Source organism: Cibotium barometz, chromosome 13 (genome assembly GCF_041138505.1).
Source record: "Cibotium barometz isolate CiBa-2024 chromosome 13, ASM4113850v1, whole genome shotgun sequence".
Classification (NCBI taxonomy): Eukaryota; Viridiplantae; Streptophyta; class Polypodiopsida; order Cyatheales; family Cibotiaceae; genus Cibotium; species Cibotium barometz.
In genome coordinates this window covers 4,325,491-4,343,440 of record NC_141058.1, presented here as the reverse complement: position 1 = coordinate 4,343,440, position 17,950 = coordinate 4,325,491, and the positions used below count along the sequence as shown (strand labels likewise).

General features: G+C 45.2%; 1 protein-coding gene across 1 annotated transcript in view; it reads left to right on the top strand.

The window, feature by feature from the left end:
- The first annotated feature begins 3,393 nt into the window (after positions 1-3,393).
- The window catches only part of LOC147632290 (lecithin-cholesterol acyltransferase-like 1), an 80,728-nt gene continuing 66,171 nt past the window's right edge, over positions 3,394-17,950 (top strand). The window contains exon 1 of the mRNA XM_086806834.1: positions 3,394-3,798. Coding sequence (XP_086662960.1) covers positions 3,416-3,798 — 383 coding nt within the window. The 5' untranslated portion in view covers positions 3,394-3,415. The remainder of the gene's footprint in view (positions 3,799-17,950) is intronic.

Sequence of the window (17,950 nt, the reverse complement as noted above, 5' to 3'; positions counted from 1 at the left end):
TATAAATACACATACACACAAACATAGACATGCATGCACACACTCACTCCCACACCCTTGCACAATCATACACATGCATAGATGCATACACATATGCACGCAATTGCATATATGCACATATTCATACAAGCAAAAACTTCATGCTGCAATAACGCAAGGGTCACCTACTTCTGATAATATTCGATGGAGAGAAAATACTCCTACTCTATACCCACATCAAAACATGGTTATAATACATATACATTTATATATGTACACATACTAATTATGTGTTTCCAATAAAATATGTATGTCTTTTTGGGGTGCATATTCACTCTTTTTGGGCTGCATATTAATTAATGCCACTCAGGTGGGTTATAACCATACATTAAAAGGAGCAAATCCTTGACGTGGTATAACATTTACAAAAATCCAACTCACATTGCTTGCAAACACACAACAATCATTTACATGATATTTCGAAGTACTCCAAATGGACAACAAGACAAATTAAAGCAGTACATAACACAATAGCTACTTCAAAAAAAGCAAGCGTCCTCCTTTGGCAACCCAGCAAATTTTCTAGTGGCAAGAGAAAGAGGCAATAATCCTCTCCGTTCATAATTGCTTCCTTAAACTTTGTAGTTTATTGCCGAACAGACATATAGTTATTGCTGCACTCCTCTTCCACGACGGCAGGCTCTTCTTCAGCATCGACTATTATTGGATTCTATCGACTGCCTGCCTCATTGTGTTCATCACTGTCATGATCACTTGGATGGTTTTCTTCTTGCGTGCATTGAAATATCTTCTTGCGTATTTGCATTGAAATATCTTCTTGCGTATTTGCATTGAAATATCTTCTTATGGGCATGTCCATGTAAAAAATACTTTCAATGTCAGTGCATTGCATCACAGTCATGATCACTTGCATGGTTGTCTTCTTGCGTATTTGCATGGAAATACCTTCTTGGGGGTATGTCAATGTAAAAAACACTGTCAATGTCACTGCATTGTGTCAAGCACAGGATTTTCATCACTTTCCAAATCGATGAAGCTCATTTTCTATCCATACCATTACATGTTTTAAGGATGATCCATGATGCAATAGTGTAATATTTTTCTATACATATCATTCGAAGCAAAGTATTTTGGAGATGAAGCTCGTTTTCTATCCATACCATTACATGTTTTAAGGATGATCCATGATGCAACAGTGTAATATTTTTCTATACATATCATTCGAAGCAAAGTATTTTGGAGTGTCGCACCAAATTTATTGGGTATGTAATTCTCCATGAACACATATGCACGCTCAAACAGATTCACCGGGACATGCACACCTTATTCTTCTGATCTTCTTAACCATACAGAGCATACAATTGCCGGCCACAAGTTATTTCTTCAGATGAAAAGTTGTGGTGGCAAAAAAGCTTTTATGTAGATCCTTCATGCAGTAACCAAGCATACCCTCAAAGTGTGCATGCCGATTTGCTGCAAGCCTCTACACATCACCAAAACTGTCCTTCAGGTTTGAAAAAGTCCCATTGCATATAACATTTAATCGACTTGCCATACTTATTAGGGAAGGTGCCATCAAAGAAACCATCATTTGGAAGTGAAGGTGGTTTAGTATTCCTCCCATCTCCAATGCGAACATGCCTTCTTGCCTTTCATATTGGGACAGTCGGAAGACCCTCTGAGACGATAAAAAACAATATGTAATTACTTCTCTGGGAGAGTTTCGTGTTTGTTTAACACACAAGCCTATGTAATCAGTTATGTGGGAAACCTTCATGGTTGTTCAACACAGACAACCAATCTAACACATAGTTCTATGCTCGTAAAAACATGCAAGAAACAAAGGTCCTAAGGATCTCGCTTTCCTCTTGGCAGTAAGCATGTTGCATACGCACGAGGGACCTTCAGGTGGTGTGACTATCCTGGAAGATGGACGATTTGTACAAGCATTTCTTTGAACAACAGTAGATTGCTTTGACTCTGGTTCGTGTGACAAACAATACAAGGTGATAGTAGAGCAGGCGGCGAACTAGTTACATATGCAGAGGAAACCTTTTAGGTGGCATCCTTACAAGTACACAAATAAGTATAACGACAACATCCTTATAAATAATCCTAGGGATCAGGTTGCTAGGAAAAGAAATGATAGATAGAAACATGTTGGCATCTTTATAGGCGCATGAAGAAGTACCATGACAACATTCTTATTATAAATAATCCCAATGAGCAGCCACCTGCTGAAAAACAAAAGATATAACATCATGGCGATCCATATAGAATCAAATGGCCATCCCTGGAAAAGTGGATACATACAGGACTTGACAATCCAACGACCCACCGTGGCATTAGCTAGAAGCTTCCCATGGCCATCGCATGGAAAGCACCCACATGCAAAACAACAGAATAGAAACCATGCCGAATGCCATACTATGCGCGTGAAGGTGATAGATGATGCACCCGCCACAATCGAATGACCACCATGGCATCAGCTAGAAGCTTCCCATGGCCATCGCACGAAAAGCACCCACATGAAAAACAACAAAAATGAAACCATGCAGAATGGCACACTGTGCACGTGAAGGTGACAGACGACACACTCGCTTTCTTATGACCACCCTAGGGCGACAACATGCACCGTTTGAAAGAAGAAAGAGAGAAAAGCTGCATCGCATTTCCACCCTAAAAGCCGTCACATACAAACATCTTGGAGACACGTACACATATTACCACAGAAAGAAAATTAAGCAAGATATGTTGCCAAAAAGAGCCTCGACATTGTCCAACCTTGGAATATATCCACGTAATTAAAATACTTATCCTTGAATATACTTATATCTATTAATTAATTAAAGTGCTCTCTTGGAAAAAAAAAGATTTTGGTGCCTTATTTTTTGTATTGTATATTCAGACTTTTTTTGTACTTTATTATTTAAATGCCACTGACGTGGCATTTAATGAATACAACCTTAGGCATGAGTTCCCCCACGGCTACCCCCTCCCTCTCTTCATTCTCTCTCCCTCCCTTTACTTGTCAAATGAGCCCTTAATGGCCTTATAGAGAATTGTGAGACCTTAAATAGAAAGGGTATGGGTGAATCAATGGAAATAGAAAGCATATGGGTGAATGCATGCAAATAGAAAGCATATGGGGGTCATGATTTCATTGCCTTAAATAGAGAGGACATGGAGGGATGAATGCATGCAAATAGAAAGCATATGGAGAGTCATCATTTTATTGACTTTTTCAAGCATTAATCATTACATACTAAAATAAAACCTTAGAAAAACACTCGTATTCTTAGAATATATTTAATGGAAAGGCAAAAAAAATATTTAGGTGCATATATTTTACCTGTAATTGTTAAAGAGCAAATTGGCTTTCCACCTAAAATGCAGGTGCCGTCCGTGCAAAACAATGAGCGTATGGGTCAGTGCAACGTTGCACCACCACTGTGCGTATGGCGTGTTCGAGCCACACGGGAGCCTGCCTCCAGTGGTCATTATCCCGGGCGCAGGGGGAAACCAGCTAGAAGTGAAGCTCACGGATGCCTACAGACCAGGAAGCCTGCTGTGCCGTACAGGCCACTGGTGGTGGTCAAACAAGAAGGACGAGGGCTACTTCCGGCTGTGGCTGGACGTGCCGGGCATCCTTCCCCCCTTCACCCCCTGCTTTGCCGAAAGAATAAGCCTCGTCTACAACCCGGACACGAAAACTTGCGAAAATGCGCCCGGTGTGGACTCGCGAGTGCCTTACTTTGGCTCTACCAAGGGCATGGCTTACGTGGACCCTTCTTTCAGGTTCTGACTCCCCGCCCTGTCCCTTCTCCCCTCTATTTTAATTGAGTCAAATTTTCTATGTTTAAGTGGTGCAATCTAAGAGACGTCAGTACTAAGATGCATATGCCCTTAACACTTACTTTTGGGTAAAGATAATGTGGGTAGGATGCCATCCCCCCAAAGTCTGCATCTTATGTGATCATGCCACTCACATTCACTACTAGTCATGTCGTTGGTCGATGGTGGACAGATCACGCCCATTTAACCAGTTACGATGCGATGATACTCTTAGCTTAAATCAGCTACGATGAGATGATACCCTTAGCCGGCCAATGGTAATCCTCATGGCATCTGACATGTGTCTATGGAGGTATCCGGGGCTCTCAATGAACCCATTCTCCGTTGTGGGAAACTCAAATGGAGACACCCAGGTCCAGCTTGTATAGAGGCTTGTGAAATGCAGTTGGAAAGATGATTGATCTCTAACCGGGAGGGATCCAAATGCAGGGGGCTGAGGCTAAAAGGGCAGGGGGTGAGGTCCATCTAAAGGCCGTGTGAATCAAACCAATGGACAACCCGAGAATACCAAGAGCGACTATGCCCCTCTGCAGCCACCATCCAGTGTATATATGTGATAAATGTAGGTGATAGGCTGGAAGAGGGAGGGGGTTGCCCCAAACTGTGCTAAGACAATATCATGTGGCACATAAGACTCTCCCCTGATCATACATGAGAATGTCATCACCTGTAACCTCTTGATCCTCCTCCAATTCTCTGCTCCTAGGTCTGGTCCCCCCAAAAGTGGCCTCATACATTGCTCTGGAAAGCACCAAAGGGGAGTCTTCCAAGGAGCCAGGACAGCCAAGGGGAAAGCTCTCAGCCAAGGTGAAAGTGAAAGGTCAAGAACTCGAATATTGTTTACAGATTTGCATCATTCTAATAAAGAAAATACACCATTTGTGGTGGGGGCCCTACAGAGGGTATTCGGGACCCAATACTATGTCCGACTCTCTCTCTCTCTCTCTCTCTCTCTCTCTCTCTCTCTCTCTCTCTCTCTCTCTCTCTCTCTCTCTATTTCTGCACTTGTCTCTCTATCTTGTGCGTTATCTTCGTCCTGAAAGATTGCTGAATTCTGTCCATTGAAGTTACCGATTCTACCCATCAAGCTTCCACATGTAAGATTCAGCCAAAAAACCAAAAAAAAAAAGATTTTTTTTTTACGCTTGTGTGCTTGGTTTCTAGACTCCGAGGACCACCCCTTTTGGTGTGACTCCTGTCCCTAGAATGGTTTTTAGCCTCTAGAGAGTCTTCCACACTCATAGTGGATGGTTTTATTGCGTTCCGGGAAAGGAAGTGCATATTCCCATTATGGCGAGCTTCGACGAAGAGAGAGAATGCCAAACGATGATGCGAGCAATCGCAAACCAGAGCACCAAGTTGGAAGAGTAGAAGGCGCTGATCTTGGCCCTGGAAGAAAGAACCCGTACTCCAACCCCTTTTTCTCCGTCTCCTCCTCTCTCTCCTTCTCTTTCCCAAAACCTGGTAGTAGATCCTCTTTCGAATAACCCCTCTGGAGGGTTACTACCGTAGCCGAGTTCGATACTCGAGTTGCAGATGCTAGTATTGGAGATTCAATTGATGGAAGACCGTGCGGCAGCATCCTATGCTTCTACACAAGAAGACGCCAGGCAACGCGTGGAGCACGAAAGATTTCATGCGGCTTTAGACGCAAGAGCAACACCAGCTTCTTCCTTGAGTCATCCTCCCGAGAGGATGAACCTCAGTAAGAATAATGATAAACTCGATCCTACGAGCCTTTATTCCCAGTTGCATCAATTTTAAGCTTATTTTGCTACTGTAAGAAAAAATGATACTAACAAAGTGATCTTGGCTAATTGGTATTTAGAGGGCAAGGCCATTCCATGGTGGACTTAGTGGGCTCATGCCCACACCAGATTAGATATGGCAGCTTATGTCTAGGACGAGTTTGTCTTAGATCTTAAGTGGCGGTTTCTACCGCCTCATTACCTTGAGCGACTCGAAGACGAGTTCAGGGGGGTGTGTCAAAACGCGCAACCAGTCCTACAGTTTGCCAACAAAATCTCGAACTTATGTTTGCAAGAAAGAGCAGTTCCTTTATGGCCTTGACACACAATGCTAGTGGGAGGTGCGTATGTTTCAGCTAGCCACCTTCAAGGATGCACTCTCACTTGTGCAAAGTGTTGAGATGAAGTTCCGCATATTACACCTGCCTCCCAAAGAGACATCTGCAACCAAGAGCTCAACCGCCTCGTCAGGAAGCTCCCGTCCAATCCGGTGTCCATCAACCAGATCAATGAACCATACAGCTTCTGAGTCACAGAGACATCACACTGCTCACAAGGATCAACACCTGTTACGGTGCACAAACAAGTCCTGGAAACCTGATGTAACCTGTCAACCACCCCCTCTGAATCCGGAACCACAAAGCCTGGAGAAACCACCTCCTTCTGCAAGTAAGCACCTGCCACCTGCCTGGCTTTCCGAAAGGTCCCCGTGGAAAGAACATCCTCAACTACCGGAGGTTCTATGTCCCGAACACTACGAGACATCAGAGCATAAGTGACCTGTTCAGCTTCCTCTGACTTACGAACACAAGAACTACCAACATCAGTACTGGAAAGTTCCTGACAACTGCTGCCATCTACTGGTAAGCTATCCACCATCTGGTCCCGGAAAGCCCGCACCTGCAGCGTATCCACACCTGAGTAGCTGTTACCACACTGCCACTCATCACAATCTTGAGGACCTAGTGTTGAAAGCCTGTAAACTCCATTCTCCACTCCACCTTCCCAAACCACTTGGCCTGTTGCTTTGTCCCGGAGAGCAACAAAATGCTCATCAAACTCCACCCGTACGCCAGTCTTGCAAACCTGATGCACTGACAACAGATGAAAACCAAGTGCCGGAACATACAACACCTGGGAGGAATGCTTCCCCCCTCTGCCATCGGGAACTATCTCCATCCTGCCCTCACTGTGAACTGGGATAGTGGACGTATCCCCAGTAAGAATCTGACCAGAACACCTGCAGAGATCCTGTAAACCGGAACGGGAAGGAGTCATGTGCCTGGAAGCACCACTATCGAGAATCCACTCCCGAGTATCCGTTGCGGCGAGTCCTCCAATCTCCTCCCTGCCTGAAGAAAATGAAGCATTGGTGTCCATCACCTCCAGGTGCACAAAAGCCGGAGTCTTCATGATTGCTGCTGAGGAGTCTTCACCCTTCTCGGTCTTCCGCTTGGGACACTGTCTCCAGTAGTGGCCTTTCTCGCCACAATCATTACAGGTCCTCTCTGCCTTCAGTTTCTCGCGGTCAGCGTCGGACTTCTTCTCAGAAGACTTCTCCGATGAAGCCTTCCCTTTGCCCGAGTTACGGCCTTTCGACCGTTGGCCAGTAAAGGCCTCCGAACCTCCACCCTGAGGAGGGTTCGTGAATCGTTCCTCCTGGTCCAGGACCATGGGCACAAGCTCCTCCCACGTGATGGTGCTGAGCCTGCCACTGGTAATCAACGACGAGTAGAATGCTGAGTACGAAGAGGGCAAATGTGACAGCAACGTGATGGCCATGTCCTCTGACGATATCTCCTTCCCAGCCTGAAGAACTTCCTGCTGAAGAGCCTGCAGCTTGTTAATATGCTCCCGCATCGTCGACGACTTTGCAGGGCTCATAACCCGCATCTGTACTTCCAAGGAAATCCTCTTCATGGGCGATACCCTGTTGTAAAGTGAGGCCAAATGCTGCCATATACCTCTGGCCAGCGTCATGTGCTTGACATGATTGATTACCTGTGGTGTGCAGTTGAGGAAAATAAACGAACGGACCCTAGTGTTGACACGATCCCACATCTGTGTCTGGGCCTCCCGGTCCTTCTGGATCGACGGTAACTCCCCTTCCTCTACTTCCGGCCGTGGAACACCAACAACGACGAAATCGGCGAGATCGTAGGACTCCAGAACGGATTCCATCATCACCTTCCATATGCCGTAGTTGCTCCCGTCCAACTGACGGTCCACCGGGAACGTGGGGAGTGTCGGGATCTTCACATGTCTCTCGGCCATCTCAAACAGATCTGCCATAGCGGGGATGTACTCTGAAAAGGGTGGGTGGGTGGGAACAAAGAACTAAAACCTGCAAGTGGCTGTCCAGCAAATCAGCCCGCCTTCCTCTTGCTTCTCCTCTTCCCGATCAGCCCAAAACAGTCCACCAATCAGCCACAAAAACAGTCCCCCTCTTGGTCACACAAATCCCAAGACCTATCTAGAGCCTAGGGCTCTGATACCATGTCAGAATATGTAGCGGAGATGATGACCAAATCTGGGAACACGAGCAAAAACGCAGGCAGAAAAACAGCACAAGAGAGAGACAGATGTAGGCGTGTAACTCTGCTCTATATACACAAGAAGATCCCGAATAATGATACAAATGAGGTATGGGGGCTGGGGGCCTATATATACCTCCCTAGAGGGCAGTCGGCCAGCACTAAAGTGTCCACGACTGAAGAAAAGAGGTCCCACGATTGCATAAATGCAGTCGGCCAGCTATCTGGTGCCCACGACTGATCAAAACCAGTCGGCCAGCAGCAAGAGTGCCCACGACTGATAAACATCCAGTCGGCCAGCACTGTACTGCTCTTGGCACCCTCTGGGAGCCCTCCCAAGCCTCAGAAAAATGGGAAAAAATAGGGGAAAAATACGGGGAGTGAGGAAAAATGATAAAACACCTCATAAGGGCGGGCACACCCACAACAAAGGCCCTGGTGTATAAATCTAGACAGGAGATGACTTCTAACACCTTTTGGCCTTACAAATGCACCCGCTACCTTCAACAGGATGATGGACAGGGTGTTCAGAAAGCATAGAAAGTTCACGGGTATATTCTTTGATGACATTATTGTATTCTCAAAGAATGAAGCCCAACATCGTGAGCACCTGGCTATTGTGTTTAAAGAGCTTAAGGAAAATCAGCTCTACATAAATGCAAAAAAGAGTGAATTCTTCCTCCCAGAGATTCACTATCTTGGTCACATTGTATCAAAGGATGGTGTGCGCATGGATCCCGCAAAGATACAAGCCATGCAAGAATGGCCAGAGCTGAAATCAGTCCATGAAGTGAGGAGCTTCCTTGGTTTATGTGCTTACTACAGGAGGTTCGTCAAGCATTTTGCTTTCATTGCCGCTCCGTTACATGAGTTAACGAAGAAGAAAGCAATCTTTAAATGGACACAAGAAGAGAGAGATGCCTTTCAAAAGTTGAAGAGTGCAATCATCTCGGGATCCGTACTCATTATTCTGGATTTGCACAAACCTTTTGTGGTGGAATGTGATGCATGTGGGGACTGCATAGGGGCTGTTTTGAACCAAGAAGGACATGCCATTGCCTATGAGAGCAGACGCTTGCAACATGCAGAGCTTCACTTACAGGTTTATGAGAAGGAATTGTTGGCTGTAATTCATGCCCTTACTATTTGGAAACACTATCTTTTAGGGGCTGATTTTATGGTCAAAACTGATCATCAAAGTTTGAGATACTTTTTGACTCAAAGTAAGATCTCAGAGAAGCATATGAGATGGGCAAATTTCCTCTCAATGTTTCATTTTCAGATTTTACACACTCCAGGGAAAAAGAATGTGGTGGCAGATGCCTTATCTAGACGACCACAGGTTCATGCTATTACAGTTGCATACCATGAGGACTTATCGGATATGCGTAATACTTATCATCTGGATGAGGATTTTGCACATGTATGGGCTGATTTGCAAGAGGGTATTGCTGTCCCATCTTATGTCATAAGAGATGGATATCTCATGATGCAAAATCGTATGTGTGTGGTAAAGAACCTTCGCCATAAGGTTATGGATGAGTGCCATGCTCCTCCATATGCAGGTCATAGAGGCATTTTGGCCACAGCACAAGCTTTGGAGAGGTATTTCTTTTGGCCAGATATTCGCAAGGATATTGAAGCATATGTACGTGAATGTATGGTATGTCAAAAGGTCAAGTTTGATCGACATAAAGCACCTGGATTGCTTCAGCCTTTGCCTATACCAAATGAACCATGGGAAAGCATTGCTATGGATTTCATTATGGATTTGCCAAGGACGCCACAGGGAAATGATGCTATTTGGACCATCATTGACAGGTTTAGCAAGCAGGCACATTTCATTCCCGTGCGCAAGACAATAAAGCCAGATCATATGGCTAGAATGTTTTTGGCACAGATATTCAAACACCATGGCATGCCTAAATCTATTGTGGGGGATAGAGATCCTAGAACCACAAGCTTATTTCGGCGCGCATTGTTTGACAATATGGGTACAAAGCTGAACTTCTCATCAGCTTACCATCCACAGACATATGGGCAAAGTGAAATAGCAAATTCAGCCGTCCTCGACTCGCTGAAATCTTATGTATCCGACCGCAAATCGGATTGGGAGAAGTATTTACCACTTGTGGAGTTTGCCTACAACAATACGGTACATACTTCTACGGGCAAGGCGCCCTTTGAGATTATCTATGGCAAGGTGGTACTACCACCCATCCTTCGTACAAAGGATGAGATTTTTGCAGCAGATGAGTATGTCAGAGACTTGGATACTTCATTTGCACAGGTACGGACAGCCATAGAGAGGTCTCAAACCAAGAATAAAAAGGCAGCTGATAAGCATAGAAGGGATGTACAATTCAAACAAGGTGATTGGGTCTTGCTGAAATTTGAAAAGGCACGCCTTCGGAAGAGGCCAGGAAAAGAGGGAAAGTACCCTAAGCTTTCCAACAGGTACTATGGACCTTTTCAGATCTTGGAGAAGATCAATGATGTTGCATTTCGGCTTGTACTCCCAGATCATTGGAACATGCATAATGCTTTTCATGTGAGCCTATTGAGGCCTTATGTGGGACCGACACCGTTTGAGCCCGTTTTGGAAGACCCACCCGTCGAGGTGGATGAGCTGGAAGAGATTCTTCAACCTGAACAGATTGTTTTTCACAAGGAACGAAAGCTTGCGGGAGGCAAACCTGTTCGTAGGTACCTTGTGAAGTTTAAGAATTATTCAGCTTTGGATGCAAAATGGATGGATGAGGCCTACTTTGAGGATTACCCAGATCTTTTGAAGGCCTATCTGGAGGCTTTTCAGTTGCGGTCAACTGATTAGAAGCCGGGGGGATGTCACAAACCCCTATATTCTAGGGACATGCGGATGCGTGTCAGGCCTAGAAACATGCGGATGCATGTATGTATTATACCTGGGCATGTGTATGGATCATATGAGTGGATGCATATGAGTCCAAGGACATGGCAGGACATTTGTGGACTTTCGGGCGGTGCCCGTGTGGATTCCGGCCATGCACACATGGTGTGTTATGATGGCAGGCGGAATATTTTCAAGTACAAGAATGATGATAGGTGGTTCTCCAATTTTACATGTGCACAGTGCATAAATGATGCATGCCATAACTTTATTTTATTTTGTGTGACATTGTCTTGCTGCCTGGACAATGCTTGTTATTTTGGCTTGTGAAGCCCGAGGGACCGGGGACGCCCGGGCACCTTGTGGACACGTGTGTGCACTCCTGCTTGGGCCTAAAACTGTGGGCTTATGGGTTTTGCAGGTGGTAAGTGCGTCCACACTCAATTTACAGCTTACTTCATTTACTACTAAGGTTTATTGGTTTGCAGGTCCACACTCATTAATAAGTGGCCGGATAACTTATAATGCGTTCACATTTGGTTGGACCAAAATCAATGAAGTCCGGACAGCTTATGGCCATTTCCCATTTGGTTGGACCTAAACTTATAGAAACAGGACAAATGGAGCACTATGGGCTGGACACCTACCTGGACACCTTATGGGGACACATGTCAGCCAGTATGTGTACCCACCAGGCCCCTTAGGTGGCACTGGAAAAAGGCGCCTCCCTCAAGAGGCCCTCTTGGGCTGTTTTATTCATTATTCAACATATTGGAGAGCTGGTTGGAGCTTTGGGAGTTGCTACAGGGCTGGTTGCTTGCTTCCCGGACTCACACAAGCTTGGACAACGATCCCCACACTCTTCTAAAGGGCTGGTTGGTAAATTTCAGACCTGCAATTTCTGGTTATTGCGAGTTTTGGGCTGGTTACAGGTGTCCAAAGTCAACTTGGACAGTACAGGACAGCTCAGGGACCTCCACAGGGCTGTAGGACCCTTTACAGGTGGATTTCTCGCGACAGAAAGTTGCTGTTTTGGACTTGTTATTGCACAAAACAGGCCGGACAGCAATGGAATATGTGAGCATGGATGTGTCTCAAGGATTCCTGGTATAGCAGGTGCTTAGGGCAAGCATTGGGGACACTTGCTCGCGGAGAACACAGGTTTCTGGATCAGTTTCTCGCGTGGAAACAGGGCCAAAAGATCCATTTACATCTTGTGCAGGGCGGAGTACCTGTGAGGATTGTGATACTCTTGTGCAGGGCGGATGTACCTGTGAAGAGGCTTGTGCAGAGTGGATGTACCTGTGTGTAGGGCGGATGTAGCTACAGATTCTCTTGTTTGAAATGTATTCATTCATAATGTATTTGGAAGAATCAGGTGCAGGCTGGTGGTGAATCCCCAAGCACCCGTAATCTTGTACTTCGCAGACTCTTTTGGTAATATAACCTAAAAGGGGGGGGTCAGCCTATCATCGGCCCCTTTATGTGGTGTACTGTCATTTTCAGCTTTGTGGTTGTAATGCTCAAGTGTTAAGTGCTTAGAATCTTGTTCACATTTATACGATTCCAATACACGCGTCCGCTTCCCGTTACACTTGCCAACAAGTGGCTATTTCAACACAGAACAATTCAATAAGAGTCGTCTATATGACTCAATTCTTTTACTTCATGTAAATCTGCTTCATAAGAGAACTTAAATATACATAAAAACATAAAAAGCACATGGGCAGAAGAAGACAGGATCATGTCCTACTCAACAACATTTGACAAGAATCCTACCACACAACGGGACATCATCACAAGCCGATTACTTCAAATGATGAATGTCGCTCTTCGATGAATCAAATGAGGAACTGAGAATCACCATACCTCTTCATTCATTAACTAGATTTTCTTATTTCCTCCGGAGGAACAAAGACCATTCAACGTCATTCAACATCAAAGTCATCGACAAATCTCTTTCATTCCCCCCACACAAAGGTCTTCAACGCGATCACGCGGACGTGATCGCCATCAGGAAGGGGGGAATGTTAATCCAATTCTAGGATTAACAAGAGTTACCGCCATTATCTTACATCAAGGAGTCACGCTAGATACACCAAAGGGTCATACATTCAAGATATGAAGCAATAGTGTCCAAAGCTACTCTGAGGCGGTGGGAGGATACCCTGAGCTGGCCGATCGTGATACACATAGCATGTGACATGTGTATCTGTATGTATCCCGGTATCTCAAAGAATCCATCCTCGGAGAGTCCCAAGAAGTGATCTCTGTAGAACTCACACTACCAATCTCTGACGAAGACACCCATGTCTAGTGTATGTGTAGCCCAAGTAGATCTGATTGGATGATCCGGTTGATCCCCTGTCGTGAGAGATCAAGGTAGGGGGAATCCAAGCTATACCGAAACGGGGGAGAGATGGTCCATCTGTATGCCATGTGCATGAAACCACTCGACTACCTCAGAGTACCATGCATGTGTCGGTAATGGTGGTGGCCGTGTCACTGAGGCTCATCTCAATCGCTCCCTGTCCCTCTCGCAGTATAATTGCATACAGGACTCTAGTGCTAGGCGTGGGAGCAATCTGAATAGAGAGAGAGAGAGAGAGAGAGAGAGAGAGAGAGAGAGAGAGAGAGCCTAGGTAGGAGTCTCTAGAGAGCTTGAGAGAGAGAGATAGAGAGATCCTAGGTAGTAGGTGTTAAATTTGCAACAATGTGATGAGCTATGGTGGATCAAATGCTAGAATCAACATCATTAACAAAGAGATTAGACAATGATTGAGACGAGATTAGTGAGCAATTAACTGATAGCTTAATGTAGGCATGGATAATAAAAAACCAACAAATTCTCATTAGGCCAATGCCTCAATTTATAGAGTTTACATCCAAGCATCTAATCCCACTGATTTCTCCTTGATTCACTCCACCTCTTTTGCTTGATTCTCTCCACCTCTTCCCAGAATATCTCCAGACATCCTAAATCTTCTCATGCTACCCTTTATTCTCTCCCAGTAGATATCTCTCACCTTTTCACAGCTTCTCTCTCATTTACAGATTCTCTTTTACAGCCTCTTGATAAGGGCTTGTTCCCGCACACACCCTATTCACTTGTATATTTCAACACCTCCCCTCAAGTGAATAATCCTAGCACTCCTGGACCCTATACCAAGTTTCCCTTGGTAGTCCGCGACCAGTGCCTCAAGTCTCTAAACTCATAGTCCTTGACACTCTCTCTCTGTGTGTCCAAGGCTACTACAAGTGCCCGTGACCTTGAGTAAAGTGCTCACACATACATCTACCACATGGCCTACATCATCGGTGGCTCAGAGGTGGTTTTACTCTGTTGGGGCAGGTTACATTGGGTTGTGGGGTTTCTCTCTCTCTCTCTCAAAAAAGATGATCCGACTCCACTTCCTTAGGAGCCTCCATGAAGTTTGCCGATGTCGTTCCTTCTCCACTGGGTTTGCTGTAGCAGTCTCTTGCCATGTGTCCTGGCTTTCCACAGTTGTGGCAAGTGAAGATCCTTCCTCCTACTCTGTCTCTTCCTCGTCCTCGTGAGAATCCTCCTCGGGTGAAGAATGCTTTTTCCTCTCCAGTTGTTGAGTCCAGCCATTTCTTCTCTTTGACCTTGGTCTCTTGCTCTAGTAGAGCTCCTTCTATCTCGTGCAGCTTCAATTCAAGTACATTCTTTAAGGTTGCTACAATGTTTTCATATTCACCTTTGTCCACACTCTTTAGAAGCACTGCTAGTGCCTCATTATCTTCTACCTTCTTGCCAATGGTTGCCAGTTGTTGCTTAATGCTTTTGTATTTGTTCAAGTATGTGATTAAAGGTTCACTTTTCTTCATATCCAGTTTGTAGAATTGCATTAACAGATTTATCTTTGAATTTTTTGCTTGAGTGCCAAATAATTTATCGAGTTCATCTCATGCATCTTTTGTCCATTGTGAAACCGGCCTCTGGTAGAAACCAAAGTGCGGTAGACTAGCAGTCACCCGTCCACTTGTAGTCTAGATATGAAAACAAAATAGATTGGAGCTAGAGTGCCCAAATCTGAAAACAAAGCGACACCTGTTGGCCCCAAAGCTTGGCGCCCCTTGCGGTATTTCTTTATTCAATTTCAAAAGTATGAAAGGCTGAGTACAACAAAATCAGCCAAGAGATTACACCTGTATGTTCAATCTGACAGCCCACAGTACCTCTTAGCACAGAGGATTCAAACACACAGATCTGTGTCTCAAAGCAACACTCTGTGCCTCCCTCTGATTAGCCAAGACCATTAAGCAGGGCAGCCATGAGCATACATCTGGCATATCTCAAGCACATGATTCAACATCTCAGCTCATACATACATTCACTGTTCAATCTCTGCCTCCATCCTTTTCAATCTGCCATACCCCTCCTCTCACAAGGGGCCAGATAGCTCAAATCTGCAACAGACATAAGGCAATAGAAAGAGAGATAGATGAACAGATGCAGAGCTTACCAAAATCAGCTCGTGGATTTGCACCGGAGAAAGTAACGGTACCAATCTGTACTTGCAGACACTTGTTTCAACAACCCTGCTTCACACGTGGGAGTGTACTTGTCTGTACCTTCCTCTCTGCATCCACTTCAATGCTGTAACTGCAGCCCTTTGATGCTGCACCGACTGTACCAAGAAAACTCCGCTTGTTCCAAGGAGAGCGCCGCCTGCAGCTGTACGGCTCTGTCTGTACCAGAAAGTACGTCGCCTGCAGCTGTACTGATGCGCCTGCTCTTGCTGTACCCGACTGTACCTGATGGTACAGTTCTGTACCTACTGTACAGCCAACTGTCAGCAGTCGTACAGGTGACTGTACTTGCTGTACCGCTTCTGTACCTCCTCAGGCTGTCAGTGCCGCTTGTACCCACAGAGGAAACTGCAGCAGAATACAGCAGCCGTATTGTACTTGCAGTCGTACAGGGCTGTACGGGCTGCACACGCGGACTGTACGGCTGGTTTGCACAGAAAAACAGCAGCCAGAATCAATCTTCAGCAGTCGACTTGCTCTCATGTTTCTTCTCCACGCTTCCTCATGCACGATTCCCCAAAAGCTAGAGAGAGAGAGAAGAGAGAGAGGCATGCACTCCAAAAGTGGAGTTGCCCCCTCCCCATATTAATCCTAGGACCCCAACTTTAATAAATATTAAAGTTCCCTAGGGGCCACTAAGGCCTAGGGGAAACCTTCAACCTTCAATAAAACATTAAAATTTTAATGTTTTAGTTCCCCCCTTCACACCTAGGAATGTCCACACATCATTATCTCTGTTCGGGCACCCCACATGTGAATCATTTGATATTTTGACTCAGCAACCACCATGCCCACACTTGTGCTGTTCCATTTTCACAGGGCCATGGCATACCCCCCTCTTGAAAAATGGCAAGCGTCCTCGATTGCATTCTGGTGATACAGCAAAATATCCAAAGTGAAATATACAATACGGCAAGATCAGCGTCCCAATCTCTCTAAGCCATGCACATGTATCAACATTCACTGCTATCCAATGGCGTAATAATAGTCCAAGTTGTATACCACTGTGAACCATACATATCCACAAAATCCCATGTGACTAGTACACATATATCATAGAAGTCCCATAAACAGATGTACTGTCAGCCTCAGTACCTTCGGGTGAGATAAAAACTGCACCAAGCGACCTCTAGATGTCATCTGAGCCTGTCTGTATCAAGGGAGTGGAGGTGCTACCCCCCTCTTGAGCATGAGGTAATGCTCCAGACCCATGCTCTGCTGAACCTGAATGAGCCACAACAAGAGTCGGCTCTAACTCAAAGGCATCGAGATAAAGCTGCAAAACCTGAGGTGAATCTGTTAAGTCACCTTCCTCCATCCACTTCGCATCCATCGGTGAATAGTTCTTGAACTTCACAAGATAGCGACGGGAAACTTTACCTCGTACCTTTCTTTCCTTATGTGCCAGTATCTGCTCTGGAATCAGAACCTCATCAAGTTCCTCAACTTCTGGCTGAGCCTCATCTGATTATTGATACATCCTCAGGCACATCCCCACGGAAAGGTCTAAGGAGACTCACGTGAAAAGCATTGTGAATCCTCCAGTGATTTGGTAGCTTCAAGCGATAGGCCACCTCACCAATCTTTTCCAATACATAATAACGCATGCTCAACTTAGGGAATAAGCGCTCTTTACCCTTCATTTTCTTGAGTCTAGCCTTTTTAAAGCGCAAAGGAACCCAATCACCCAATGCAAACTCTAAAGCACGTCTGTGACGGTCTGCGGCTTTCTTTTGCTTCTGCTGAGTTTTCTGGAGTGCCAACTTAACCCTCCGATAAGCTTCATCCATACTCTCCACATACTGATCAGCCTCAAAGATCTTATCCTTTGTATGCAAAATGGGTGGTACCTTCTTCCCTCCTTCCACAATCTCAAAAGGAGCCTTGCCTATCGAGGTATGTACAGTGTTGTTATATGCAAACTCCACCAAAGGAAGATACTTTTCCCATTGTTGCTTGTGCTCTGACACATAACGTTTAAGAAGATCCAACACTGTAGAGTTAGCCTCTTGTGACTGACCATCTGTTTGTGGATGAAATGACGATGAAAACTTGAGAGTTGTACCTGTGATATGCAGCGAAAGTCTTTGTATTGGAAGATCCTGTCACACAAATGCTCACACCGTCTTCTGTATCGTGAGTTTCGTGAGTTTAGCAATCCATTTCAATACTTCAAACTTTAAAGAGATGAGAGAGAGAGAGATGAGAACTGTACACCAGATTGGGTCCCGAATTACCCACTGAAGGGCCCCCTATCCCGATAACAAGATAGTATTTGCTTTATTTCTTTAGAGAGAATGACTGTGGACTGTAGATAAGCCAAACGCAAGATCTCGGAGGATCGGAGAGTGGCTGATCTGTACACTGCTGTAGAAACACCTCGATGACTT